The sequence below is a fragment of the Sporisorium graminicola genome, chromosome SGRAM_8 (genome assembly GCF_005498985.1).
Source record: "Sporisorium graminicola strain CBS 10092 chromosome SGRAM_8, whole genome shotgun sequence".
Lineage (NCBI taxonomy): Eukaryota > Fungi > Basidiomycota > Ustilaginomycetes > Ustilaginales > Ustilaginaceae > Sporisorium > Sporisorium graminicola.
In genome coordinates, this window is record NC_043738.1 from 1,689,784 (window position 1) to 1,717,259 (window position 27,476).

The following is a 27,476-nucleotide window of genomic DNA, read 5'->3' on the forward strand; positions in this document are numbered from 1 at the left end:
CGGGCAAACTCTGGCACAGGAAGAAGAAGAGCAAGAGGAGGTGAAGACTGAGTCTTAAATTGGCGATTCGGCACGCTCGACCAATCGGACACAGTTGATACGAAATGAATGAACCTTCTGCGAGAGCAGTCACTTTTCGACGCACCAGGAACGGAAAAGAATGCACACACACGGCCTTGCCAACTTTCGGCCTTGTCAGCCAAGGCAGGCCCGGCCTTGATCGGAAGGAACGCAAGAGCAGCTCGATGGAGACACAAAGCTGGAGAATCAACAGCAAAGTAAAGAGGATGAAAATACAGTAGTGTTGAAACCGAGCACGAACGCCACAATTCTTTTCCCTTTTTTTCTCCTTTCCTCCTGCTTGTCGTTGAGATTTTGAAAATGCCAATCGGAACGACGGAGTACTTACTGTAAAGCGTCCGAGTGTCATTTGCGGATTCCGTGGTACGGTGTGGGACTGCATGTTTGATTCACGGACCCCGACTTCAGTCCGGATCTGTCCCGCTGAACAGCGTGGCTTGTCTTTAATCGATTTTTCTCGTCTTCTTTGATCTTAATTATCTTCTAGGCTGCCGGTGTTGTCCTTGCTCTTCATTGTGCGTCTCGCCTTTGCTCGTATATGGACGTCAGGAGGTTCCTGATCGATCATCGAGGTGTCGACTCTCTTGCGCAAGAAATTGGTTCTTTGTATTTGGGGCGCCTCATTTAGAGCTTTCTGGTTTTGTTTTTTGCCTTTTTGATTTTTGTTGATTTTCAGATTTTTTAGAGTAAAGTTGTGCTTGGCAGCGCGCAAACAATCGAAACATTCACGCAGCAGACGGCTCAGTCGCACTCAGTCACACACGGTCGCCGGTGGCGAGTTGGTTTGACTGGCCTGGCCTTTCTTTTCTCGTCGCTCTTGCTTTTGCCTCGACTCGTCCTCGTCCTCGCCCTCTTCCTCCTCCTTCTCCCTCTTTTTCTCTCCATCACCTCTTTCCAGCACCAGGCCCGCGTGGCGAGACGCTCGGTCTGTCCTTCTTCTATCCTTCTAGGTCGCAGGTTGCTCTAGCTAGTCGCCGCAAAAAGTTAGCCCTTCGCCGAGCCAAGGGAGCGCTCAAAGAGACTCTCTCTCTCTCTCTCTCTCTCTCTCTCTCTCTCTCTCGCTCCTCGCCTTAGCTGAGGTGGCTTCACTTTTGCACCTCGCTGTAGCCTCTCCTCTCTCGCTCTCTTCAGCTTCGCCTTGACTTTCTCACCCTCACTCTCTTTACCGTCGTCACCCGCCTTTCCGGGATCCTGTCGATTTGCTCTTCTTGCTCAAGAGCATGCGTTGCTCCGCCTCGAAATCACCACATACACCCTCATTTGCGTCACGGCATCCATCAACGCAGCCACGATAGCGCATACGTCTCGACGGCTCTCAAAAGCACCAGCAAACTATTCTTTGCCACCCATCCCCGTCCGTCTCACCTGACCAGGATTACACGCAGCATCTTATCAACAATAAAGCCAATTGCGCATCGATATACGGGTTTGCCTTGGCTCTGCTCAACCTCCCGCATATCCGCTTCTCAGGCTACTCCACTGTACTCTACTGTTCAGGAGCGTAGTCGAGCATTCTCAGCATCTCTCTCCCCCGCACACACACATATATACATCTCTTTGACAGCTCTTCGTCAAAGTGGGTCGTAGCTATTTGCGAAAGAAGGTAAGTTGCTCTACTCCCTTGTCAGCCCTCTGTTTCTGTTCCTGTCCCCGCCATGCCGCCTCATTCGCGTTTCGATCCGTCGTCCAGCGTATTCGTCTACCATCTGTACGGGTGCAAGGCTCCAAAGAGCGCGTGGCGCCTCTCACTCCAGATTGTTGCTGTCAGGAGATAGCTTCCGACGGCACGGCCGCGAACGCGTGAATCGGATCTGCTGCATCGTGTGGCCATATTTGCCCGATCAGATTTTCTTCTGGCCAGATCGCCGCAGCATTTCACGTGTTCGGGTTGGTCGGATCGGTTTGGCAGAGTTCGGCACGAAATCAAGCGGCACCACGATGCGCAATGTTGTCATGGTGCCAAGGTCATCTTGCTCCTGCCTGCCCTTCCACTCTTCTGGTTTCAGATCGGATCGGCAATATTCGTCGGCGCTTTGGGTCTAAAGTCCACTATTTGTTGTCATGCAATCGTCTCCAATCGCCGTAATAAGGCCGCCCTCTTGGCGCTGGCCTTCCTCACACCTCGTGCTTCGGATGGCGTTGCCGAGAAGCTTCGGCTTCGACTGAACATTGCACCAGTTGTATCTTTGTGGTTCGAACTTGGCTTTCTCGTCGTCCAGTCATTAGACCTCCACTTGCGCCAGGCAACCTACCTTGCCTTGCCGACATCAATCCGCCCCTTGCTCGCCGGCGAATTGCCACCCTCCACCTCGCTATCGTTGCTCGGCTCCGTCGCTGCAACCCTTAGCCGAGTCTTCCACGCACAGCACCGAGTTGTCGGAGTCAGCACCTCGATCCTTTCTCCAAAGCAAGTTCGGCCCAGCTTGGCATTGGCTTGCCGCAGACGTGCCTTCTGTCTCGTTCGCTCGTGCCTTCTTGATCTATCTGAAACCTTCTCGAATCTGACCACCTCCTCCGTTTTGCTTTTATACCCCTTTCTCAATCCTTGTTCGCCCTCAAAAGAACCCGGGACCCTTTTCCCTGACAATCGGTATCTTGATACACTCTCCCTCGACATCACGCACCCTCTTCAGCTCATACTTCTAGCTTGTTGAGATCGACGCAACTTTCATCTTTGCTCAGTCGTATCATTTGCTCAACCCGGGCTACGCAGATCGAGCATCTTATCAGCAGCATCCGTGCATGCATCTTCTCCACGCCAAGGTCTCGGTAATTAAGGTCGTCCAGACTGCCGCCTTGCACTCGTCCGTCGACGAGCAAATCACTACACATCGCCTTGCATAGCACGCAATCTCCAATTTGGAGCCACACTCAGCGCAAAATCGCACGTCAAACAGGTGCCATTTCACCATGTCCCACAACGCAGCCAACTCGCAGCAGCGCCCACCGCGCGCCGAAGCGGATCGTGACACCGCAAGCTCTTCGGCAGCCGCCCCTCCTTCGCCCAACGTAGCAAGTCCTTTGCCCGGCAACTACCACCCGAGATACCCGACTGGCTACCAAAACCCACCGCCAGCTCTCAGTGGGCACTCGCACTACCATCAACATCACCCAGCTCACCAGGGCGGTGCTGCTTATTCCCCCTACGCCGACAGCTACGGCTATGCTGGCCAACCTTACCAGCCTGCCCGCCACAGCGTCGATACGCTTCAGTTCGCACGCCCTCCTCCGAGCCGCAGTCTGTCTCAGAGCTCCGGCTCCAGTAGCGTGGCAACTTCTCACGAAGCGGCTGGCGCTTCGCACTACTCACCTCACTACTCGCCCTCGTACGCGGCTGCGAATGCGCCCGTTGGCCACTCGGCACGCACCAGGTGGGCGTGGGTTCCTATCGAGGTTCCGCAAACCCACATATCCGATGAGGCCCATTTGCAATACGCTCCCTACCCGGCTAACTTTTACGTCCCTCCGGGTGCTCCGGTCACACACGCGCCTTCGACCTCCCACTCGCCCTATCAACAACCGTACGGCGAACCGCCAGTTTCGGCATCTTCAGTGTATGGTATGCCGGCCACACCGCCAAACTACACGCCAACGTATTCATACCATCCACACCCAGCTCATTACATGCCTCCACCAGGTGCTCACAACGCCCACCCCCACGTCGCAGCACCGGCTCGAGCATCCCGCTCCGGCTCTCAACATGGTGGCTTTGCATCCGCAGGCGCCAAGGCAGACAGTGTTCCAGGAGCTGGTAGCCGTCCGCCTTCGAATCAATCCAGCCGTTCCACCAGTGCTCAACGACGAACAAGCTCCAACTCGTCCGGCAACCATTCGTCGCCCCACCCAGTGTCTACAACACCTTTGCCACATCGAGCTCCTGCGTCCCCGCTCGATCCTCAAAGTGTCGTGCATGCGCCCAAGACTCGCTCGTCGCAGCCTGTCGACTTGGCTGAGGAAGAGGATCTGCAACCTATAGCTGAATCAGACGTCGTTGCCGTCTCAGGATTAGCCTCCGAGGCCGAGCTGGACGCCATGTTCGACGCCACCGTCGATCCGAGCGCAGCCGAGCGCGTGCCGGGCAGTGGTTTGCGACCGCACTATCATCCACAGCAAGGTCCTCGATCCGACTGGGTTCTGTGGTGCGGCAATGTGCCGCAGGATGCCACCGTAGAAGAGCTGTGGGAGGTGTTTTCGCGCTTGACCCTTGACGAGTATCGTCGCTGGCTCGCTTCTCCTGAAGGCCAAGAACACGCCGCCGAAGGGGCGGAAGCGAGCACAGACGGCGATGTCGAGGAGCACGGCGTCTTGTCCATCTTCATCATCTCACGTAGCAACTGCGCGTTTATCAACTACGCCAGCCTACCTCACCTGACCCGCGCCGTCAAGTATTTCCATGGCAAGCAGGTGCGGCCGCTCGATCCCAGGTGTCCCAAGCTGGTCTGCCGTGTGCGCAAGAAGGACGACGAGGCGCAGGCCGGTGTCGCCGGACAACGTGGTCGTGGCATCCACGTCGCATGGCTCAAGCAGCAACGAGAGCTCGAGCGAGCCCGCGACGCACCCAACGGCGAGCTGCCATCGAAAGAGTCGCCCTTTCCGCTGCCTCCAAGCGAGCCGCTTTCTCCGCTGTCTCCGCTGTCTCCACCACCGCCCAAAGACGCGCCGCCCCAGGTCGCTGTGGGGCTCACCTCGGCTGCCTCGTACAGCTCGAGCGGCTCGGCCTCGTACGCGTCGACAAACTCTTCGCTCTTCCGTCATCCGGCCTTCCGTCATCGCTTCTTCATCCTCAAGAGTCTTCGCACCGATGACCTGGATCGCTCCGTCGAGACCGGGTACTGGGCCACACAGCCGCACAACGAGAGCGTATTGGACCAAGCGTACCGCAACAGCGAAGCCGTCTACCTCATCTTTGGTGTCAACCAGACCGGGCAGTTTCACGGCTACGCCAAGATGGCCGGGCCCATTTTCACGTCCACCAATGAAACCAAGAAAAAGGACGAGCAACGCCGTCGAGCCAGCCTGTCTTCGGTTCTCTCCGCTGCATCCAGCGGCGTGCCCACGACTTCCATCCCTGAGTCGGTCGAAGAGAATGCCACCGAGGACGACTCCCCTCTGTCGGGTGCGGCAGCCTCCCCGCACGGTTCGGGCTTGCGACATCCTCATCCTACGCTGGAGAAGCGCGACATCGAGGCTGCACGCAGTATCTTCAGCACCTTGTCCGTCGATGCAGGTGTCGATGCATCGCATGCGGTGCCCATGACGTCGCCTCTGCCAATCACCCCGTCTGTGGAGGAAGCCGGATTTGGCAAGGCTGTATCGCCCCAGCGCCAAGACACCATCACGCAACAGACGGCTGATACGTCTGCCCACTCGAGCACCTGGCCGTACACGTCGCGCAAAAACACCAGCGCCGAAGCCAGTGCGAGTGAGCGACTCCGGCTTGCGTCTGCGCCTCTGTCGGACAGCCCGGAAGTTCGCGTCACTGCAGAGCCGGACGAGTACGGCGTACGTCGCATCGACATGGAGGCCGAGTCGGCGCACACCCTCTCAAGTCAGAGCGAACATCCGTCTCTGGCGCCGAGCGACTCGGCTTCGTGGTCGTCAGCGGACCCTCGCATGGCCGAGCAGATTGCGCTGCGCGCTGTGATCCACAACTTGCGTCTGGACGAAAAGGAATCGCGCGGCCAGGCCGAGATGCTCGAGAATCAGCTCCGCTCGTCGTCCGCCAACACTGACACCACTGCGACGGCGAAAGGCTCGGACCATGAAGGCGGCTCAGGCGAGGATGTTCGTACTCCGCCGCGCCAGTCGTCGTCGGACTCGTGGGGCAAGCCGTTCCGCGTGGAGTGGATCCGTACGGACCCGCTGCCGTTCCAGAGGGTCAAAAAGCTGCGTAACCCCTGGCGAGACAATCGTCAGGTCAAAGTGTCTCGCGATGGTACTGAGCTGGAACCGGGCGTCGGACGCCAGCTTTTGGAGGAGTGGAATCGACTTCATGCGGCAGCACCTGCTCCCGTTGACAGCACCAAGGTCAGCACCAAGCGGATCGATCCAAGCTCGTCTGCAGCACGTCCGACCAGCGACGAGGACGAGTGATGCCAAGAACACTCGAAGGCGCGTTTCGAACGCTGGACGGAACACTCGCACCCTGAGCGTCAACCAGCTTCGCTTTTCATGGACTTCGTGACCACCGATGTCATCTTTTTCAACAGCACGGTACACCGCGTAGATACCACCTTTCATAAAGAGGTGCTCGTGTATGCGTGTACACACTACACCCAACGGACAAAATACTCGTTTGCCGTTTTTCCTTTCTCCCGAGCGCTCCTAGAAAGGCCGAGAAGAGACGATTGCCGCGCTATCCCTTTCCCCACTTTGCCCATCTCCTTGACATCCATGTTTCTGCTGTAATACTCGCACCGCATCTCAGTCTAGTCGTTTTCCCCTATCGTGTCACCTTTCCCCTTCTTACGATACGCCTGACGCCTTTGTCCACCCATCGACCCATACATCATACACTGCAGTAGAAACGCTGCAGTAGACGGTTGACAGAGGCGCAGCGCAGTGGCTTCTTTCTTCTCCTTCTCCTCCCCTTCTTCTTCTGTTTGTAGCACAAAGCACCTTGCACATATTGTACTCTTATACTCGGTTTCTGGAGCACATTGTCATCTCTACTCGCACGCACCTGTCTACTCTTTTGGGCTATCTCTCTCTCTCTCTCTCTTTCTCTCCCTCCTTCCAACTAGCATCGTCTCGACCACACACCTGTGGGGTCCGCTCTAGCGTCGACGAATTCATATACTCGCTGAAAACAAATCTGCCGTGTGTCCTGGGCGCGCGCGTGAGCCTGGATGAGATGTGCTAGACGAGGCGGAGTCTTGTAATTCAGTGGTAAGATGCAAAGTAACTGAAGCACAGCTTACCGTTGTATATATATACCTATGTATTTTGTGTCTACCACAACAAGGGAATATGGTCTAGTGGTATGACGTCGCTTCCGCATACCTAGAGCCCACCAAAGTTCGCGGTCCGGAAAAGCGAAGGTCCGGGGTTCGATCCCCTGTGTTTCCATTCCTGTCTTTCTTTTTTTGGTTTCTTTGTAAGTGGCCTCTTTTTACCCTGGTTTTTTCCTTCCTTTTCTCTGAATGTGGATTCGTTTTCGAGTCTTACTTTTTGCATTGAGGCGGTCTGGAGGGGGACGGTAGACAGAACAAAGGCGGGTAGGCACAAGAAGGTCGACAAGTGTTGGAACCACTATCTGCGGCTCGGTAGAAAGCGCGATCCAAACAAGGTAAGAGTCAGCGAGGACGGACAGAGGGCAGGAAAGGGTTGTAAATCGGGTCAGATGCACCCGATCGAAGCTGATGTCGACAGCGAAAGCGGAGATTGCCGAGAGGATTCTCAAATTTACCTTGCACGCCAAGTAAAAGATCATTTCAAGTCTGGTTTGCCTCCTCGAAGCTTTCGCATTTCCATTCCTCCATCTGCAGCGACTGCTACCGTCACATCTTTCGCATCCGTCATCTACCATCGGACGACGGGAGATAGACGAAGTGCCCTATCCAATCATACCCCCACTCACTTGGCGCTCCTGTCGAGCCGCACCTCTGTCTCTGCTGCGTGGGCTTCTGCCCAACCCAACTTCAGCCACACGCCGGATCGCAACCATGCCCGAAGCGGTACCGACGGCCACCAGCAATGCCACCACAGCCACTTTCACCGAGGTGGGGCCGGTGCTGATCCCAGACCTCGAGTCGTTCCCACCCACGGGCGAGCCCAAACACGCCAAACTCGGCTCGTGGGACTTCTACCGCTCCATCGGCTCGCCGCGCCGCGTCGTCGCGCCCATGGTGGACCAGTCCGAACTGCCCTGGCGGATCCTCTCGCGTCGCTACGGCTCGGACCTCGTCTACACGCCCATGATCAACGCGAAGCTGTTCGTCGACGAGAACAGCAAGAAGAAAAAAGTAAAGTACCAAGAGGTCAACTTCAACAAGGAGCATGGCGAGGAAGGCTCCAGCACGCCTATCGCCTCGCTGCTCTCGTTGCAGAACAACGGCGAAGGTAGTTCGAGCGACAGCGATCGCGCGCTGTTCGTGCAATTCTGCAGCAACGACGCGGAGACACTACTCAAAGCGGCGCAGGTGGTCGAGGACCGCTGCGACGCCGTGGACCTCAATCTGGGTTGTCCGCAGCACATCGCACGTCGTGGACACTACGGCAGCTACCTCATGGAGGACTGGCCTCTCATCTTCAACATGATCAACACGCTGCATCTCAACCTCAAGATCCCTGTCACTGCAAAGATGCGCGTGTACGAGTCGGTGGAGAAGACGATTGCGTACGCACGGCTGCTCGAGCGCGCGGGCGCGCAGATCATCACGGTGCACGGGCGGACGCGCAACATGAAGGGCCACCACACGGGCTTGGCGGACTGGACCAAGATCCGCGCGGTCAAGCAGGCAGTGAGCGTGCCCGTGTTTGCCAACGGCAACGTGCTGTATCCGCAGGACGTTTCGGATGCGCTGGCGGCGACGGGGGCCGACGGCGTGATGAGTGCCGAGGGCAACCTGTACAACCCGGCGATCTTCCTGCCCACGTTGCCTCGAGAGCCGAGTGCGATGTTCCCGGCAGCGCCGGCGCTGCCGTTCCCGTCGATCGCGCGCATGGCCCACGAGTACCTGGATATTGTCAGCGCGCTGCACACGCCCACACAGAGCAGTGCGATCAAGGCGCACCTGTTCCGCCTATGCAGACCCGCGCTCGAGGTGCACCGCGACCTGCGCGAAACCCTGGGGAAAAGCCGCTTCGACGCCTCGGCCACCGGCGCCCAACGCATCGCCACGTACCGCGCGTTTGTGCACGAGCTCGAACAGCGCCTCGAGCACGACATGGTCGATGCCAAGTGGCTCACTCAGCCAGACCCCCCTCTGCCCGGGTCCGTATCGTTCCTGACTCCAGCGGGTGAGGGCGGTAGACCAGCGTACATCCCGCACTGGCTCGCGCAGCCGTACTTCCGCCCCCCGCTTGTCACGGACGAGCAGCAGGGCGAGGGCGACAAGCGTGCGCGCAAGGAGCGCGTCGCCGAGTCCAAGCGCAGCAACGCCAAGGGCGGCGTGCCGGATGGCGCTCAGCCGGTGCAGATCGACGACGTACAGACGCAGGCCGAGCGGAAGGTGGCGAGGGCCAGGTCGGGCAGCGCCGAGAGGAGGGGGGAGGACGAGGCGCCGGCGGCGCCGGCGGTGGTGGAGAAGCGAGCCAAGCTGGAGTGATCCAGTCGAGGCATGCCGTAGAATTCTGAGCTCTCACATTGCAATATCCACATCTGTACACAAGCCAGGTTGACGTGTGAAAACGAAAAAGAAACCCGTGTATGGTACTTGATTAAAACGTCGACTGTGAATGGGTGCAGAGGTGCCGGGCGGCGGGGGCTCAGTGATGATGACCATGATGAGCAGGGGGATTCATTTGCGCGCGGCTGATCATAAGAAGGAAAAAAGCGGGAGGGGTATCTTTTGCAATGTCTATAAAACCGGGGTCTGTCCATCTTGCTCTGCACGGGCGGCGCAGCAACCGCCTACGCCATGACCTCATGCTCGTTGATCAAGCCATGCTTGACACACTGCTGCTCGCACCAGGCCCACACGTTGCGCTCGACGTCTAGATTGCGCGCGAGCTCGCTCTCGGTGCCCACGCGCGCATACGGCACCAAGAAGCGGCCATGCACCTCGTTGCTATCCGCCGCGGTGCCGCCCCACAGCTGCGTCACCGCGCCCAGCGTCGCGGGCACTAGAAACAGGTTCTTGATGCTCGTCAGCAGCCGGTTTCGCGAGCCGAGCTGCGACTTGACCCCGCCCGGGTGGACCGAGCAGATGGTCATCCCCCAGCGGTGCGTGGTTGAGAGGCGTGCGAGGTGCGCAGTCGTGTAGATGTTGCCGAGCTTGCTGCGGCCGTAGAGGTGGATGTGGCCGAGCGTGGGGTTGGTGGCGTCCGGCGAGAGGTCGAGGTGCGAAGGATGGTCGACCCAGTGGTGTGTGTTGGATGCGGTGAGGATGATGCGTGTCTCGCCGGTGGTGGTCGAGTTGCGGTCCGACGCCGAGCGCTGGAGTGCGGGGAGCAGCAGCCGCAACAGCGCATGATGCCCCAACACATTGGTGCCAAACATCATCTCGTACCCCTGCACCGTCTCCCCCGCCACCATCACCCCCGCATTTCCAAACACCAGATCCACCTTCTGCTCTCTCTCCAAAAACTCCTTCGCCGCCTTCTGGATGCTGAGCAGGTCCGATAGATCGCACTCGACGAGACTCATGCGTCCCGGCTGCGCGCCGTGGCGCGGGCTCTCCGGTGGACACGCCGTCAGAGCGGCCGCGCATTCGGCGGCGATCGTATCGCGCGTGTGCTGCAGACGCGGGAGCGAGCGCCCGAACAGGTAGACGTGTGCAGACGAGAGGATGAGCTGGCGCAGCGTCTCGTAGCCGATGCCCGAGGTGGGGCCGGTGAGGATCACGATGCGGTCGGCTAGCAGGGGCATCGACGTGGTCGGGTCCCAGTGCGGTGCCGGCGTCGATGTGGGGCGCAGCATATCGCGCAAGATGCTAGCGTACGACGCCATGGCTGCGATAGGTTGCTATGGGGGTGGAGAGTGGAGACGACGACGACGAAGGTGATGAGGCCTCGATGGCCTTCTGTCCAGCTTCGCGCGAGGATGCGAGATGGTGACCGCCTGCGTATGCGTGTGCACTCGTTGATCGCCTCTTGGTTCGTTCGTTGTCGGCTTGCTGCTTGCTATTTGCCAGTGGCACGCCCGACTGAACGCCGTCTACGGATGTGAATACGGATACGATGGAGAGAGTCAAGAGCCAGATCGAGACTCGCCCCCCAAAACCCCAACTACAAATTCTTTCCGCTGCGCTTGGCAAGATAGACCCTGCTGCGTATCATCAGCCCACTTTTTTGTTGTTCTCTCTCTTTTCTGTGCTCGCCGCGTCTCTCTATGCTCGCGCGTGGGGCTGCTCAAAGGCCGTCCGTCGGGAAACAATCAACTGCACAGCAGAAGCCGGCGTTTGGATAAATTGGGCTACTGGCAGATCTGCATTCTGGAAAAAAGTAAATTTAGACAATTTAGACAATTTAGACAGTAACGCGCTTGTTTTCATGCGCAAACCCCCTGTTGCCAGTCTCATACGATAGCTTCATCCTTCTCACTGCACGCACCAGGCTCCACACAGACCCACACCAGTAGGAAAAAAAACGCAACAATCAACATCATCCATTCCGCTCATTCCCCTCATCCCCACCTCCATGCAATCGCACCTCAAAACCTCTGCGTACCCTCGAACCGGCGGAAGATCTCCTCGCTAGCTGCAAACATCTCGCTCGCCATCCGGTGCACCTCGGTCCCCGGCCGGTTGTAGATCAGACTGTTGGCAAAAATGAGCGTCAAGGCCTTCCGCAGCTGCTTGGCACTCGAGATGCTGCCCTCCTTGATGCGCGCCTTGATCGTCTTGATGTCGAGCGGCTGCTTGATGAGCAGGTAGTAGTCCGGGGCGTCCTGCTCCTTGATGGGAGCGTGGAAGAGGTTGCCGTGCGTGTGGTTCGAGACTTCGGTGAGCAGCATCGAGAGCACTTGGGCCGTCTTGCGTTTCGCCGCGGCTTTTTCGCGTTCCGACGTGGTCGGCGGCGGTGTGGGTTTGGCGGGGTGGGACGAGGTGGAGGACGAGTAGCGATGGCGGAGCGGGGTGCTGCGCGAAGTGGCGCGCGAAGGTTTGCGGTCTTCGTCGTCTGATGCAGCGTCCGAGTCGGCGGCGGCGGCGGCTTCGGCTTGCTTGTCTTCGTCTTCCTGCTCTTCATCGGCATCGGTGTCCTTCTGAGCATCTGCGCCTTCTTTGACGGGTGAGGCAGTGGACTCTTCGCTCTCCGCTTCAGCTTCGGCCTTGTCGCTGTCAGTGACGGCGTCCTTGGAAGCCGCGTCAGGCGTCGCCTCTTCGTCCTTGACAGGAGACCGCTTGCGGGGCGACGCGACCGGTTTGACCTGGTCCTCTGCCTCTTCCTCGCTTTCGCTATCACTATCACTATCGCTGCTGTCGTCACTATCTACCTCCATCGCCGTCTCCTTCTCTTTGGCCGCCTCTTTCGCTTTCTTATCAATCACCTCAGCTGCAGACTCTTGCGTCGAAACAGCCTGCTTGCCTGCCTCGTCAGCAATCGCATCGTCCTCCTTCTTCTCCTGAGCATCGTCCACGCCCACCGCTGCCTCGGCTTCATCCTCACTGTCCATCTCGACGTCGGACGAGGGCACCTTTTCCACCTCGACTGTGCGTGCTTTCTTGGTGGGCGATGCAGTCTCGGACTGGACTGCTGCTGCCTTTGCCTGCGCTGCTGTAGCCGCGCTAGCTGATGGCTCGTCTTTCGGCTCTGCGTCTGATGCATCGCGTTTGCGCTTAGTGCTCGCAGCGGCGTCGGTCTTCGCAGTAGCATCCGAGTCAGTGCCCGGCGCAGCAGAAGCATCAGCCGCCTTAGTGGCCGCCCCCTCCTGCGAAGTCGATGTGGCTGGCGCAGGCTCTTTCTCTTTGACCACCACATCGGCTGCTGGTGCTTCGTTCGGTTGTACCGTTGGTTGTGTTGCCTGGGCTTTCTCCTGACCGACGGTTGCTGCTGTTGAGGCTTCTGTTGAAGTTGGTGGCAGCGGCTCCTTGGAACTCGAATTGCCCTCAGCCTGCGCCGAGAGCTCCATATTCGTCTCGGTCTCCACCAGCTGTTCGGCTGCCTTGTCCACCTCGGCCTGAAGAATCTTGCTCGCTGCCGTCTCATCTTGCAACACCTTAACTGCCGCTTCGGTCGCGGCGCTTGCTACCGCCTTTTCTGCTTCTTCCGTCGTCATGGCCTCAGCCGGTTTGTCTGTTGTGCTGACACCCGTGCTTGCTTCTCCATTCGTCGCATTTGCAGCCGGAGTTGCGCCTGAAGTTGTTGTTGCTGCCGCTTCCGTCGATGGTCGCGGGAGCGTTATTGACGGCGTGGTAGGCAAAGCTGTGGGTCCAGGGACGAGCTTGGTGGGGGAATCCTCGAAGCTTGCTCGCCTATCGTCGGGCTTTCTGGTCTTGGCCGAATCAGCGGCTTTCTTGCTTGCGCTGTTGGGCGCAGAGCTGGTGCCAGTGACGTCGGAACGAGCGGGTGACACCAAGGACACATCCGCTGCAGGCGCGGTTGCCGAGCTTTCGTCTCGTGCGCGTCCTTTTGCCTTGGCGCTCTTGGGCGTGGTCGAGGCGGTGGAAGCGGGTGTCGTCGGTCCGGCCACAGACGCTGCCGCACTGACCGGCGTAGAGGGTGGAAGTGGTGGCCCGTTTGCCAGGTTTTCCATCTCGATGCGCAGCTCCATTTCAAGCCGTGCATCCGCTTTGCCAGACTTGATCTCGTCGATCTCCTTGACCAAGCTCTTGAACTGCTCCTCCTTCTCCTTGATCTGTTCCTTGAGCTCCTCCATACGTTCTGCGTATAGCAGCTGGGCGAGTGCGAGCTGCGAGCGGCGGTCTGTTCTGGGTTGCAGCCCACGCGCTTCTTTCGTTTTTGGTGTGGTGGGTGTCACCGGTTCTGGAGCGACCTCGTCTTTGCCCAGCACGAGCCCACGTTGGCGCATGAGGGCGATCCACGCACGCTCGCATTCGCGGGTGCCAAAGATGCGACCGAGCGTGAGGCCGGCATTGGCAGCTTGCTCGAGACGAGACTGTTGACGGATGAGCGGATGTGCGAGCAAAAGGGCGGACACGCGACCCCAGTCCGGTGGAGATGTGCCGATCTCGTGCACGGCCTGTGCGAGGAGCAGCTTGTCGCGCAGTGAGAGTTTTGCCAGCGCCGAGGGCTGCAGAGCGTGCGGAGAAGGAATCATGGGATTCATGATGAGCGGCAGTGGCAGTGGTGCTTGAATCAGTAGCCGACGTGACACAAGTAGGGTTGGCAATGCTGAGCGGCGTGGTGCTTTCCCATCTACGCCGACAGTGTCGTAAGTCGCGAGTCCGGCCGAGCGATGTGAAGCCGAGTGTAAGCGCAGATGGCACGTCGGGCGGCGGGTGCGTTATGGTGATCGCAGCGTAGGAGCCTTGCTGCTATCAGAGGGTGATGGATCGACGTGCCGCTGTCGGAGGAATGGGTATGGTGGATCGCAGTCAAGGCACGGCGACTGCTCCAGAAAAGCACTTGACGCGCTGAAATCGGGACTTCCGATTCCAAACAGACTGCCATAATGGCTCTCCCGATTCGCTGCACGCACGGCTTGTTCCTACGATTGAAATTGGAAGAAATGGACCGCGTTCGGAGTTGCACCGACCACCAGATCGTGTATGCAGCAGAAACGACCAAGCTTGATCAACAGTCATTCGCTTCAGTCTTCTCCTCTTCTGCCGCAACACAGCCTTGTCCACCCTCTACCTTGAGACTCGCTCTCACCCAGCAACGCGTTACTCCGATCCAACTTCGCTCACACTTTGGCACTTCGACGGTCGCTATCGAACACATACGCCGTTGACCTGCGCAATCTCGGGTTCGAGCTCCGATCATGACGATGGCAACGACATCCACAACAGACAAGGCAGCCTCGAGCTCTTCGGCAGCGGCAGCGGCGGCACCTACAGAAATCTACGAACAAAAAGATGAAGCCTACTTTGGCTACTACAGTATGCTCTCGCATCAAGCGCAGATGCTCCAAGATACGGTGCGCACCGCCGCCTACCAACGCGCTATCCTCAACAACGCACCGCTCGATTTCCAAGACAAGGTTGTGATGGATGTCGGAGCAGGCAACGGTATCCTGAGCTTCTTTTCGGCCCAAGCCGGTGCCAAGAAGGTGTACGCCATCGAAGCGTCCAACATGGTCGAGTGTCTTCAAAAAGTGGTCGACGCCTCCAAACCACACCGATCCCCGGCAGAGATTGCGCAGGAAAAGGAGGCGTTGGAGCTCATGGGTGCTGGTGACGCAGGCTTGGGCGGAGTGAGCTTCGGCACGACCAACCCGAGCGTGTCGAGAAACGCGTGGTTGAAAGATAGACTGGTGCCCGTGCATTCCAAGGTGGAGGACGTGACACCGGAGCACCTCGAGGGGCATACTCAGGTGGACACGATTGTGTCCGAATGTCTCGGCGTGCTGTTGGTGCACGAACGCATGTGCGAGAGTTTCCTCGATGCACGAGATCGATATCTCGCTCCTGGCGGCTCTGTGTTCCCTTCGGCCGGCACGATCTGCTTGGCGCCATTCGAGGATAAACAGCTGTGGAACGATACGGCCAACAAAGCAAAGTGGTGGCTCAACAGCAACTTCTACGGCGTCGACGTCTCGCCGTTTGCTGCGCTCGCTTTCGAGGAGAACTTTGGCAGCCCCGTCGTGGGTGTCTTTGCGCCCCAGTGTCTGCTCAGCGTGTCGAGCGACTACGTGATCGACTTTGCCAGCATCAGCAAGGAGGAGCTGCAAGAGTTTACGGTTCCGGTGGAATGGACGTTTACCAACGCAGCCATCGTCCATGGGCTGGGCGGATGGTTTGATCTGCACTTCAACTCCCAATCCGCCACACCGCCGAGCGATACGGACACGACCATGGGCGACGACAATGCAAACGCAGCCACCAACGGCATGTCGCTCGAAGCGGCGCTCGATACGCTCAAGTCCGCATCCGCATCCGCATCCGCATCCGCATCCGCATCCGCGTCTGCCTCTGCTGCTATAGGCTCAGGCTCAGGCTCGAACACCACCTCGATGGATGCCGTCCTCACCACGCTTCCTACGATCGACTCCTCGGCCACAACACCCGCAGCCGCTGCCGGTGCGGGCAACTTTATGTCCACCAGCCCATACGCCGAGCCCACCCACTGGCAGCAAGTGCGCTTCCTCCTCCCTGAACCGCTAGCCGTCAATCGAGGCCAAAAGATCGCCGGCAGCGTGCACTGCAAAGTTAACGACCAGCGGTCCTACACCATGACTGCATTGCTGCGGCTGCAGAATCCAGATGGAACGGCGTCCGACACGCCGGTCACTATGCGAAAGGCGGTTTGGAGGCTCGATCGTCAAACATACTCATGGTCCTAGGCTAGAGTGCAAATCGAACACGAACGGGGCGCGCGAGTGCGATACAGACGAGGATGAAGTACATTATTTGATAACCGTTAACAGAAAGAAAAGAGTGCGTGTGTGTGCGTTTGCGAAGTGCCGAGAAGCACTTGTTTGTGATCTGTCAAGACGAGTGCGATGCTTAGAGTGCAATGGAAAGCGGCTAGACTGTATTTTTTGCTTGAGCTCGTTCGATCGGCGGAGAGCGCCGAGATGGAGAGGTTGCTTGCGTACGTTGATGTCCTGCTGCGAGGCCTTGAAGAGTGGCAGGAGTGTAGGAGCAGTCAACCCGCCATCGTTAAGAAAAAGCTGCGTTGTGGACTCGCATGCTTGTTGGTCTGGCCTCGTATCGGGAAGAAGCCTGGCGTGCCACACAGATACTCGTGATGGCCTTGCGAGAAAGGTAAAAGGGCCCATATACTAGGCTGGACTGGTCGAGTGTTATAGCAACTCCTAGACACGGCCCGGCTCGGACCATAGCTGAGAGACCACCTGCTGTTGCGCTCCAGCCGTGATGCTCCTCTTTGTGCCGGCATGCCGAGTGCGGGTTTGAATCGTGCCTTGAAAGCGCATCGGGTGAGGCAGTGCTGATCATGCCTTGACGTACTTGCCAAACATGATGATGACGCCGATGAGAAAGACAAAGGCGTGGAAGGCCGGGTGGTTGACTGGACAAGCCATTGTTGACGATGGATGCTGCGAGGTGGTATCGCCTGCTTGGCTAGACTGTGTGGAGTGGATGAAGGGGTGGTAGACGACGTAGATCTGCTCTTCCGACACGTTCGCTATTTATGTAGCCGCTTGGCAGACGAGCACGACATGAGTTGCGTGGCGGTGAGATGAAGGGAATGAAAAACGAGCCGAGCGCGAAACGAACTGAGCAAGGGTCTCTCTCTCTCTCTCTCTCCTTTTTTTGGCACGACGACCCTTCAGAAAATAAGTCAGCCGCGGAGCAGCTCAGAAGTAACCCTGCAGCCAACGGCAGGCAAGTTGGGCTGTCTGGCTCTAAGTTGGAGGAGAAATTCCGAGCGAGGAAGCAGCCGAGATAAAAGATGAAATTTACCTAGCCGTTGGCGCCATTCAGACATGTTTCGGATGCACGCCGACGAGCCGCTTAGCTCGCTCTCGCGACCATGCCTACGTGGCGGGTGGCGGTTACCACAGTAGCATCGAGTCGACAGAGGCACACCAATCGTTGCAGCTCGATTGTCGATGATTAGCAATCAACGGCACTATCTTCGGCTACCGTTGTCGTGCGGTCTCGAACTGACACACATGCGCACTCGCTCCAAGCACAGACATAGCCGAATCTAAGTATAAGAATCTGGTATTCGGTCGAACGGAGAGTATATCCATCCGCTACGCGTCATCAGGAATCGAGAAAGGTCGTGCGGTGCGGTACAACGGAACGGATCGAAACGAAACGCAGCATGCCGGATGTCGGACGTTGGTCGTGTTGGTGTCGATCGAAATAGCTTAACGGATCCATGCAAACGGAGAACAGACGGGAACACGGGAAAACATGAGAGGCGGACAGACAATTCGTATACACGGCCATCGATCATGAGAGTGTTGGTGGTGGTGACGACGGGATCCGAAAGACGTTGCTCAGAGCGGCGAGCCGGTGGAAGGGTATCTGCGTCTTTTCAACCAAAGGGCATGGCATCACCAAAGAATCGCACTGGCTTACCGCAAGCCTCAGTCGTCTAGTAGACCTCTCCCTCGAGCTCAAGCTGGGTCCAGGTAGCCTCGGCGCTACCGTCCTTGGCCGCCTCCATCAAGCTCGGGATGCAAGAGCATGGATTGGCACCGTACGGCTGCGCATCCAGGTCGGTCGGGATCCAGCCATACTTGAGACCAGTCTGGTAGGACCAGTCCGGGTTGTTGTCGTTGCGCCACGACCAGAAGATCCATCCGCCACCCTGCTCAAACACCCACTGCTGCGTCCTGAAGTTCCTCGCCATGAACGCCATGTACTTGACCGAGTAAGGGTAGTCCGGGCCCGAGGGGAACTTGACCGGGCCCACGGGCAAGTCGCGGTCTGCCGCCCTGTCGCCGTTTGGTCCGTTGACCGCCCACTCACCAGCGATCGAGGGGTAGTACTTCTGCGACTGCTCGAAGCTCGACGTGAGGTTGCACACCTCTTGCAGACGCTGTGTGTCGGTAGCGCTGTGCTCCCAGTCGCTGTAGACAAAGTACGGGTGCGTGTCGAGCAGCACACGGTGACGAGCGCGGCCTGTCCAGAAGTTCTGCCAGTACTGCAAGCCCTGGAACGCATCGTGCACCGCCAAAAGCATGTTTGAGTACTTGCTCCATCCGTCCGGGGTCGCCACCTTGTTACGAGCCCACGGGTAGTACTTGTTCAGCAGCTCCTGCACGGCAGGGACCGAGTTGCCCTTGGGCTCGTTGACCGCCTCGATCGCCGTCACCACACCGTCGTACGACGACTGAGTAAATTCGGTGACCAGACGGTTGAACGCGTACTGTGTCTGCGTGTAGTAGGAAGGGTTGTTGGCCCAGTGGATGGGACCGGAGCGGCCCGAGTTGTCGAAGCCGTTCTGCGATCCGGGCACGCTGTGCAGGTCGATCCACACCTTGAGGCCGTACTTTTTGGCGAGCAGCACGCCTTCCTTGAGCTTGGCGAATCGGTTCAGGGTGAGGTAAGGAGCGTTAGGTCCCACGGCCTCCTTGAACATAAAGTAAGGCACGGGGATGCGGACGTGGTTGAGACCGGCTGCCTTGATCGCCTTCCAGTCTTTCTCGGTCATCCACTCGTCAAAGTGCTTCTGCAGCACGTAGGCGGCCCAGCCTGGGTCCGAGTACAGACCGGCGGTCCACTCGTCGATGATCGGGTTGGCGGTGGGAGCGTTGATGGCGTGGTCGTTGAGCTGCTGCATCAGCGAGCTGTCCATCCACGCCTCGAATAGGAGCCAGTTGCCCAAGTTGACACCGCGCACCTTCTTGGTCGTGTAGTCGAAGCCCGAGTCCTGGGGCAGGTTAGGCAGCGTCTTTCCATTGATCATGGCGTCTTCGCGCGTGGCTGCCGACAGTTCGGCCTCCTCGCCCCATGCCAACGGCTCCGAGACGTTGAAGTTGAACGTAAACTCGGGCGACGAGGCGCTGTGCGCACCCTTGCGGCTGTTGACGCTGAACGAGAACCCGAGCGACTTGGCGGCGCTCTTGACCGCGTTGGCAGCCTTGTAGGGCGACACAGCGTTACCAACTCCCAGCATCGACGTGGCTCGGTCCAATCGGTCGATGGCCGACTCGAGTCGGTGCTGCACGTTGCTCCAGAACTGACTCGACGCATCGGGCTCACCGTGGGCGGGGATGTAGTGCAGCTCGTCCAGGTACGTCTCTTCGAGCTGCTCGTTGCTGCTGAGACGCATGCGACGAGCACCGGGAACGGAGCGAGGGTCCTTCATGGCCGGCATGGTCGGGTTGACGGTGGTGCGTGCCTTGTACGGCGAGACACCCTTATAGTTGCGAATGGCGGGGAGTGCTTCGGTGTTGTCCGCCATCAAGGCGAGCGCGATGGCCGCCAAGCCAAACGAAGTGATCTTCATCTTTGGCTCTGAGCTGCGATCTGCGAAGCTGCTGTAGATGTGTGTGTGGGTTTATCTCAATGGAAATGGTGAATATGGGGTGGTTTTAAAAAGAATGATAGAGGCGGTCGGTATGCGTGGTTGAGGGAAAGGGGAAAGGGTAAGGAGGGGAGAAGTGTGTGTATGAGAGAGGAGTGGAAGAGGGGAGTAACTGCACAAAGGGCTGCAATTGATGGGGAGAGGGAAGGAAGAAAGTGGTCGGAGAACGAGATGAAACAGGTCGTTGTCTTTATAGATTCGGACCAGTGGGTAGAGAACGAAGCGGCACGGAACAAGTATGGGCGGAGTTGGGTGAGATAGAGGGGGATTCGAGACCGGGAGCCTGGGAGAGCGGAAAGCTCAGTGCTGCCAAACGGCCTACCTGGCGAAGCGAAAGTTCATCCGCAGCGTCGCTTACGAGGCGAGGACGGGAAAAGCTGCATGAAGCACAAGACCCAAGCCAGGAAGTTGTTCAGGGGCAGAGACATGAGCGGCGCGGAGGCCACCGCGAAGGTAGACTCGACGAGAGAAGTTGGTGCCAAGAAGGGCTGTGTGGGTCGGACACGGAAACTTGACAAGCGGAGCATGGTGTGTCCCTGAACGCCATGCACGTCGAGCTAATTGCTCGTAGAATACCTTGGCTCACAAAGCTCACAAAGGCGGGAGGGGCAGGCATACGGCGCGAACCGCATGATACCGGCAGCGGTGGAGTTTCAAGGCGGTTAGCTTGGCAGGTTGCAGATTCTGCAGAGTCTATGAGAACACCGGCTCGCCGTGGGGAGCTGACAATGCGAAGGATGGGACTGCAAACCATCGGCGAGGATGGTGCCGGCAATGCGGCCGAACTGGGTGCAAGGTCGAAGGTTGGTGGAACAGCCACTGTTCCGTGGCCCAGCCGCTTGGCAGACGGGCCATGCTTTGCTTGCACGCGATTGAAACGCAATGACATCGATCGAGTTACCATGCCAAGGGTGCGGGAGTCGATCTGGGCTCAAGCTGTGAAGCATCGGAGAACGGAGAATGGACGTCCGTCTCTCGATCCAGGCGCTGGGAACAAGAGGCCAAGGAGAGAGGAACAGAAAGCGGAACTGCGGCGTTCAAGCGGTCGGTGGATAGTCAGAGAACCTTGAAGTGCACCCTGCGTCGCTCGAAACGTCTTCGCTGATGTTGGTCACCTCAGCGCTCCCCGCCCTTCTCTACAATGCGATATTCGGCTTGGACCGAGTCTGGTATTAGGCCTTGCCTCCCCTCTCAGGACTTGATCGTCAGATAGTAAGGTAACCACAGTGCTTCAATCGATGCTGTCTTCAAACCGAGAACTCGCTTGACGACGAGCAACAGAGCTCAGAGCAAAGCATTGACAAGACAAGACGCTTGTGATGCAGCAAGAATAGAGCATGTTGGATCGCTGCGAAAAAAACGTTGGCTGGTGGATCTACTCAACAGCCAAACTGCCAAACAAGGCAGGACAGAGGCAAGCCAAGGCGGAAAGTGGCAGGTGTTGGTCTCGCTTAGTGCAGAAGTGCATAACGAAATTCATGTTTTTTTCTTTTCTTTTCTTGCCGCTTGAATATTTCCAAGTCAAGGCACCGTTGCAGTGTCGCGTTGCAGAAGCGATCAGTCAGTGCATCTCGACGATCCTCTTTGCTGCCTTCCTTCCTCTTTGGGCTTTCTGTAGTGGCGCAGAGTTGGGCGCTCGCTTCGAACAGTGCAAGCCATATCCACCAGCCCTTCCCTTGACCATGGCGGCCCTGTCATCGGCTGCGAAGCGGTTGTTCGCCTGCCAAAGACGTGCATGGATCCAAAAGCGGCCTTTCGCTCCTTGCTCAGTCCTCTTCGCTAACAAGGCGAGGCGTTGCTCCATCGCGTAATCTGACGATCGGAACTCGAGATCCTTTATCCACTCAGAATCCTGGTCGAGATGAGATAGAGTGCAAAGAGCTTTATCTGGTGTTGCATGGTTCAGCCAAGGTCTACTTTGTTCTGCTGTGAGGTGCCCTGCTGCCTTTTTCCATATTCAATCCCCGCTGCTCATATTCAACGCGCCGCGACGTCGTCTGTTTGTCGCTGTAGATGTTGCATGTTCACCATGCATCCCAAGGACTGTACGCAGTACTGTGGCTCTTCTTTCTGCGATGCACTTGTGCAGCACTACCCACCTTTCACGGCATTCGCGGTCCACCAGGGTCGGGCTGCTTTCTTGCGCGGGTGGCAGCAGGCCCATGCGAGGAGGTACTCGCTGCGAACCGCGTGTCTCGACCGCACCCCTCCGGCATGGTCTCATTGCTGCCCCTGTCTAAGGCGTGTAGTCACATCTATCATGCTCGATGTTGTAGGTGCTTCCTTCTCACTCCGCAAAAAGCCCCTGATTCGTGCTGACTGAAACGTCGGCCTTTCGGTAATCCCATTGTATATTAGCAACGCAGTGCTTGGCTATGTTTCAGTCATCATCGAGTTCAGCGGCCGTTGAATGTACCGACAAAATACTGCTCACTTTCCGCCGTGAGCAATCACAGATTGGCGAGACCTTCGTACTTCTTTTCCCTGTATTAAGCGTCTCTGCTGTACTTAGATTTCCAGACTCCAAGAACGCCGCGTCTTTGTGGATGCTATGACTTGAGCGTCGCTACGCACCCCCCTGCTTGGGGTGGAACCCACTTGCCTCCTCGTCCACATGCTTGGAGCAGCTTCAATTTACCCCGCAGAATGCTTTAGCCCCGGACTCAAGCCCCTCTGCCGAGAGAAGCTTTTCTGCCGAGTGCAGCTAGATCGTGCGAAACAACAAAGCGCTGCAACCGATACCCTCGGGACGACATCACCCAACCTACTCTGAAAAGCCCGGACTTTTAGTTCAGCTCGTCATGTGGTCGAGTGTGGGGGAGCGTGAGCTGGCTGACTTGGTCTCCAATTTTTCCATCACGGTCAACGCAACTTGCTGCCCTGCTATGCGCGATTTCAGCGCTCCAAGCTTTCGATACAATGAGCCTTCTCGCCTAATGAGCCATGACACTTACCGAGCCTGCTAGCTGCTTTCGCTTGCCACCAAGCCCCTTCCAACACTGCATCTTAGCGTGAGTCTAAGCGACGCTTCCCCTCTCTTCCCCTCGTGACCTCTGCCTTTGAACAGGCGTAGACGAGAGCCGGCCAGGATCTGGTCAGAGAACGCTGGCAAGTGTCGGTTCAAGATAGACGGCAGAGAGAGCTTCGAACGATAAATCCAAAATGTTACAGCCTAAGAAAACAGAGACAGCAAAAAAAATCTTGATCGGGCAGATGGACCCGAGATTGCCGATAAGACCAGATCGCAACTCGGAACCGCGCTCTTTTCCTCACAGCGTGTTCAGTCAGTGACACACACGGACCACACGGCACAGGCACGAGTCAGCGTCAGCCGACCCATTCGATTTCAATTTCGGTGACTTTTCCAGGCAGCACAGCCGCACAGCCCGCCCGGCCGCTGCCCCTACATTCCTCCTCCACTCCACAAGCTCAGCTTGCAATCACGAATGTCGTTTTCGTCATCATTGCCGTTCGTCTTTCTTCTCGACTGCCATCCACCATTCTTTCACTGGTCAGAGGGGCATTCACAGTCTGCGATCAGCTCATCATCAAGGACGACTCACTCGATACATCAAGGACGGCCGCTATAAAGCAAGACGGTCCCACTGCATCTTTGCGCAGCAACGACCCGCACTGCGGTTGACACGGCAAGATGAATGCCGATCTTCTGGCGTCCATCCAGAGTGGCAAGGGTCTCAAGAGTGAGTACACATATGTGCCAGAATGTATACGGAAAAGCTACCGTTATTGACACATCCTTCTTTTCGCTCTCAATTTTGCAACTGTAGAGGCCGTCACGAATGATCGTTCCGCACCGGCAATCGAGTCTAAGAGCGGTGGCGGTGGAGGAGGTGGATCAGGCATCACACGCTCCGGGGCTGCCTCGTCGGGAGGTGGCGGCTCAGCGCTGGGTGGTCCGCCAGGTCTAGGAGGTCTCTTTGCTGGTGGCATGCCAAAGCTCAAACCTAGCGGCGGAGGCGGTTCGACCATCAACTCGAGTCTGGGCAAACCACCTGCTCGACCTGGTGCCAGTGCCCCTCCCTCTCGTCCAACAGCATCGTCTCCAGCTGCCCCTCCCCCGCCACCTCCTCCCGCAGGAGGCGCTTCTCGCCCGGCGCCGCCTCGGGGACCACCCCCTCCGCCCTCAGCAGCCGCGCCTTCTTTGCCATCCAGGGGTGTACCGCCTCCACCGAGCAGACCAGCAGTAGCGGCGCCAAGTGCAGGTGCTCCTCCGCCCCCACCACCGCCCCCTCCTGGAAGACCAACAAGCAGCGTGCCCACTGCACCTCCTCCGCCGCCTCCGCCTGGCCGACCAAGTGCTGTCGCTCCTCCTGCTCCACCTCCGCCGCCGCCAGGTCGACCAACTAGCAGCACTCCGAGCGCTCCACCGCCTCCGCCCCCTCCGGGACGCCCAAGTGCTGCTGCGCCCCCTCCACCGCCTCCTGGTCGTCCCAGTGCTGCTGTTCCACCTCCTCCCTCAAGGCCCAGCCCAGCAGCTGCTGCACCAGCACTGGCAGCTCCGTCGACTCCGTCTCGACCTTCTGCTGTGCCTCCACCTCCACCACCTCCTCCGCCTGCCAGCGGCGGGACGTCAAGCGCACCACCATCACGCATCGTCCCCGTGCCACCTCCTGCGCCGTCCTCGTCGGCTCCCACACCACCACGACGTTCTGCAGCGCCGCCGCCGCCGCCGCCACCGCCTTCCGCGGGAGGACACTCTCGCACCAACTCGGCGGCTCCCTCTGCGCCACCTCCGCCTCCACCGCCCGGTCGTGCAGCACCGCCAATCCGAGCACCGCCTCCTACCACCTCGACCGCTGCCCCGCCTGCACGTGTTCCGCCACCGCCTGCGGCTGCTCCTCCGGGCCGCGTCCCTTCGGCACCCGTAGCTGCGCCGCCCATCCGCACAGCTAGCTCGACCCTCGCTCGTCCCAACGGCGGCTCGGCGGCGGCAGCGGCTCCACAGATCAGCCGGATTCCAAGCCCGCCTCTCACCTCGGGCTCGCTGAGCTTTTCACCCAGCACGAGTTTCCCGCCGCCGAGGGGGTTCAATGCGTCGGCTGCCTCGCAGCATAGGTACCCGAGCGGCGCATCGAAGGGGTCTACTTTCGATCTCCGCTCCATGGCGGCATGAAGGCGGATCTTGCACAGATGTACTTCCTAACAGCAATGCTCAGTCTGTGCATTGGTTCTTCGATGCGGATTGTGACAGACAGATTCTGTGTGACGCAATGTGTGAGGAGTAGGGACAGATCGTCGATTTCTTTTTTTCATTCCATTTGGAAAAGAGTGTAAAGAGGTGTGTGAAGGGCTAAGTACAAAAGGTGAGGGGGAGGGGCAGGGTACATGTTTGGTCGATAGCCAATCACTTGGGCAAGGTGAACGGCGGTGGAACGGGGAGCGGTCTGAGGGTAGCGGCGGGCTGAGGTCTTTCGGGGTGGACGACAACGCGGGGCGCGGTGTTGTCCCCTGTGAACCTTGTTGGCGAGGCGAGGGCGACGGAGCTGTGTTTGCGCTCGAGTGCGGAGCGGGGCTGGAGCTGGGTCTTTGCGCGCGCAGCAGCCGGGCGGTGGCGGTAGCTGCCCACGTCGGCGGTAGGGGTGAGGAGGAGCGGCTTGACCGACTTGGTCCTGTGGAGCGACTTGGTGCGTTGCGGGAAGGCGCCGGGGACGCTGAGCTCCGACGCGTCCGACACGCTTGTGTGGCTCCCGCCGAACGTGCCCGCACCCGAGCTCGGGAGGCGCGTCAGCCTTGCTTCGACCGGAAGCTTGCTTCGCGCCGAAGACGGCGAGGACGAGGCGTGCGACTGCTTCTCCAGGTCGGCCAGCTTCTCGGCCAGCAGCGAGAGCTCGAGCTTGGGCGCGGCTTTGCGCGGCTGCGTTTTGGCAGGCGCTTGCAGCGGCGGTCGTCGAGGTGGCGCCGACGTGCGTTCGTACACTCTCGCTGTGCCGTGTGTCGTTTGCTCGGTCGTTTCCCGGCGTGTGGAGGGTTTAGGTTGAGCCAGAGGAGGCGGTGCGGTGAGCGAGGCCTGTCGTTGCTGGATTGCCCAGCCGGCGCCACCAGTGGTGACGACGGGAGCGCGTGCGGCCAGATTGCTCTGTCGAATCGCGCCGTTCTGTTGGTGCTGGCTGTGGAAGGAGAAGGCGTTTCTCTCGGCCATTGGTCTCTCCTGCACCGCCGCTAGCGGAGCAGGCGTGGCAGTGGTGAGCGACCGCAGCCGGTCACCCAGCCTCTGGCTCAGCGACCGTCTCACGCCCGCCCCACCCTCGAGCATGTTATCATACGCGGCTCGCGCTTGCTCTTCATCCCCACCATCCGGCCCACCGTCATTCAAGTACTTCGGCTTGACGTTTCCAAACAACCCGCCTTCGGACACGGCAGTCAGGTCCGACGCCGAGCGCTTCTCGCGCAGGATCTTTTCGCGGTAGCTGTCGGCAAGGTGCGCGGGGACAGCAAACACCTCGTCGCCCACCTCGATGAGCACGCTGCCGTCCTGTGTTCGCCGCGCGAAGCTGCCCAGCTGTTTCTTCTTTGTCATGGCCCGACGGAGCGAGCGCGCTGCCGCCATACCAGGAGGTCCCGACGTGAACCGGTCTCCGCTGCCGCGTTTGGCGGGGGCACCGTCGTCGAATGCATAGCTCTTGCGCAGGTTGTCACGGCGCAGCTGGTCGTGTGCGATGCAGCGTGCGATCGCAATGAGCAGCATGAGCGCAAGAAGGCCCGCCGCCGCCAGGCCGGCGACGACGAGCGGGAACATCTTGTGCTTCGGCGAGAGCAGCCAGGGGGACTTGGAAGAGTCCGAGGTCGAGGTGGGCGTAGGCGTGGCGGTAGTAGATGTCCTCGACGCCGTGTTGGTCGAAGAACTGGGAGACGAGGAGCTGGCTGTGATGAGCTTCGACAGCGGTACAGCGGACGATGGAGCGGCGGCGGAGCTCGCGGGAGGAGAGGTAGATGGGGAGGAGTTGCTCGCCGAAGCTGAAGGGGCAGCGGAAGCAGAAGAGCGATCCGAGTTGCTCCCAGCCGTGGCACTCGGTTGTGTCGCACTACCGCTTGCACTGGCAGAAGGAGTGTTGACAGCAGCAGCAGCAAGGACCGATGCTGGGATCGCATTTCCTCCTCCTCCTCCGCCTCCGCCCAGCAAACCGGACAGAGAAGAAGCCGAAGACGGAGTATTATCGTCTTCAGCCGACGACGAGGGGCTGAGATTCAGCTGTCGCTTCCTCGGAAGTGGATGTACGCTCCACTGCAGCGGTGCACCTGAACTGGAAAAGCTATCCCCACCAAGCGCGCCACGATAGCCAGGAAAATACTTGCTCGCCAACGAGTGAAGCATCTGATCGAACAGATCGCGCGGCTTGCCCTCCTCCCCCCTCACCCCGCGCGAAACGCTCCTCGCCTCCACCTTATCACCTGTCACCACCGACATCACCACGACCGATAACACCGCAACCAAGCAGAACAGCCTCATCGTCATAGGCTTGTACCGCCGCATTTTCTTGAAGACAGAGTCGAGAAGAGAAAGACAAGGCCGGCTTGTCCGCCGAACTGAGGTGCGCAAGTGTGCTTCTCCGAATCAAACGGTTGTTGTTGAAGAAAAAAAAAAAAGAAGTATGGCTTGAAGCTGTGAATCCTTCAGCCTTGCATCGATCAAGGCTGTGCTG

At 58.7% G+C, this 27,476-nt stretch overlaps 8 protein-coding genes across 8 annotated transcripts; 4 read left to right on the forward strand and 4 right to left on the reverse strand.

Moving 5' to 3' along the window:
* Positions 1-2,991: 2,991 nt before the first annotated feature.
* EX895_006328 (uncharacterized protein) lies at positions 2,992-6,174 on the forward strand (the record flags this gene model as incomplete). The annotated part of the gene is made up of 1 exon (XM_029886920.1): positions 2,992-6,174. One exon carries the CDS (start codon positions 2,992-2,994, stop codon positions 6,172-6,174), a length of 3,183 nt encoding a protein of 1,060 aa, XP_029737233.1.
* A 1,571-nt stretch (positions 6,175-7,745) lies between these two features.
* EX895_006329 (uncharacterized protein) lies at positions 7,746-9,350 on the forward strand (the record flags this gene model as incomplete). Its single annotated transcript, XM_029886921.1, has 1 exon — positions 7,746-9,350. The coding sequence occupies one exon, from the start codon at positions 7,746-7,748 to the stop codon at positions 9,348-9,350; it is 1,605 nt and encodes a 534-aa protein (XP_029737234.1).
* Positions 9,351-9,655: 305 nt separating this feature from the next.
* On the reverse strand, positions 9,656-10,693 carry EX895_006330 (uncharacterized protein; the record flags this gene model as incomplete). Its single annotated transcript, XM_029886922.1, has 1 exon — positions 9,656-10,693. One exon carries the CDS (start codon positions 10,691-10,693, stop codon positions 9,656-9,658), a length of 1,038 nt encoding a protein of 345 aa, XP_029737235.1.
* A 702-nt stretch (positions 10,694-11,395) lies between these two features.
* Positions 11,396-13,972, reverse strand: EX895_006331 (uncharacterized protein; the record flags this gene model as incomplete). Its single annotated transcript, XM_029886923.1, has 1 exon — positions 11,396-13,972. The coding sequence occupies one exon, from the start codon at positions 13,970-13,972 to the stop codon at positions 11,396-11,398; it is 2,577 nt and encodes an 858-aa protein (XP_029737236.1).
* A 657-nt stretch (positions 13,973-14,629) lies between these two features.
* EX895_006332 (uncharacterized protein) lies at positions 14,630-16,150 on the forward strand (the record flags this gene model as incomplete). The annotated part of the gene is made up of 1 exon (XM_029886924.1): positions 14,630-16,150. One exon carries the CDS (start codon positions 14,630-14,632, stop codon positions 16,148-16,150), a length of 1,521 nt encoding a protein of 506 aa, XP_029737237.1.
* Positions 16,151-17,877: 1,727 nt separating this feature from the next.
* On the reverse strand, positions 17,878-19,737 carry EX895_006333 (uncharacterized protein; the record flags this gene model as incomplete). Its single annotated transcript, XM_029886925.1, has 1 exon — positions 17,878-19,737. One exon carries the CDS (start codon positions 19,735-19,737, stop codon positions 17,878-17,880), a length of 1,860 nt encoding a protein of 619 aa, XP_029737238.1.
* A 3,730-nt stretch (positions 19,738-23,467) lies between these two features.
* EX895_006334 (uncharacterized protein) lies at positions 23,468-24,949 on the forward strand (the record flags this gene model as incomplete). Its single annotated transcript, XM_029886926.1, has 2 exons — positions 23,468-23,516; positions 23,604-24,949. 2 exons carry the CDS (start codon positions 23,468-23,470, stop codon positions 24,947-24,949), a joined length of 1,395 nt encoding a protein of 464 aa, XP_029737239.1.
* A 231-nt stretch (positions 24,950-25,180) lies between these two features.
* Positions 25,181-27,307, reverse strand: EX895_006335 (uncharacterized protein; the record flags this gene model as incomplete). The annotated part of the gene is made up of 1 exon (XM_029886927.1): positions 25,181-27,307. One exon carries the CDS (start codon positions 27,305-27,307, stop codon positions 25,181-25,183), a length of 2,127 nt encoding a protein of 708 aa, XP_029737240.1.
* Between the last annotated feature and the right edge of the window lie 169 nt (positions 27,308-27,476).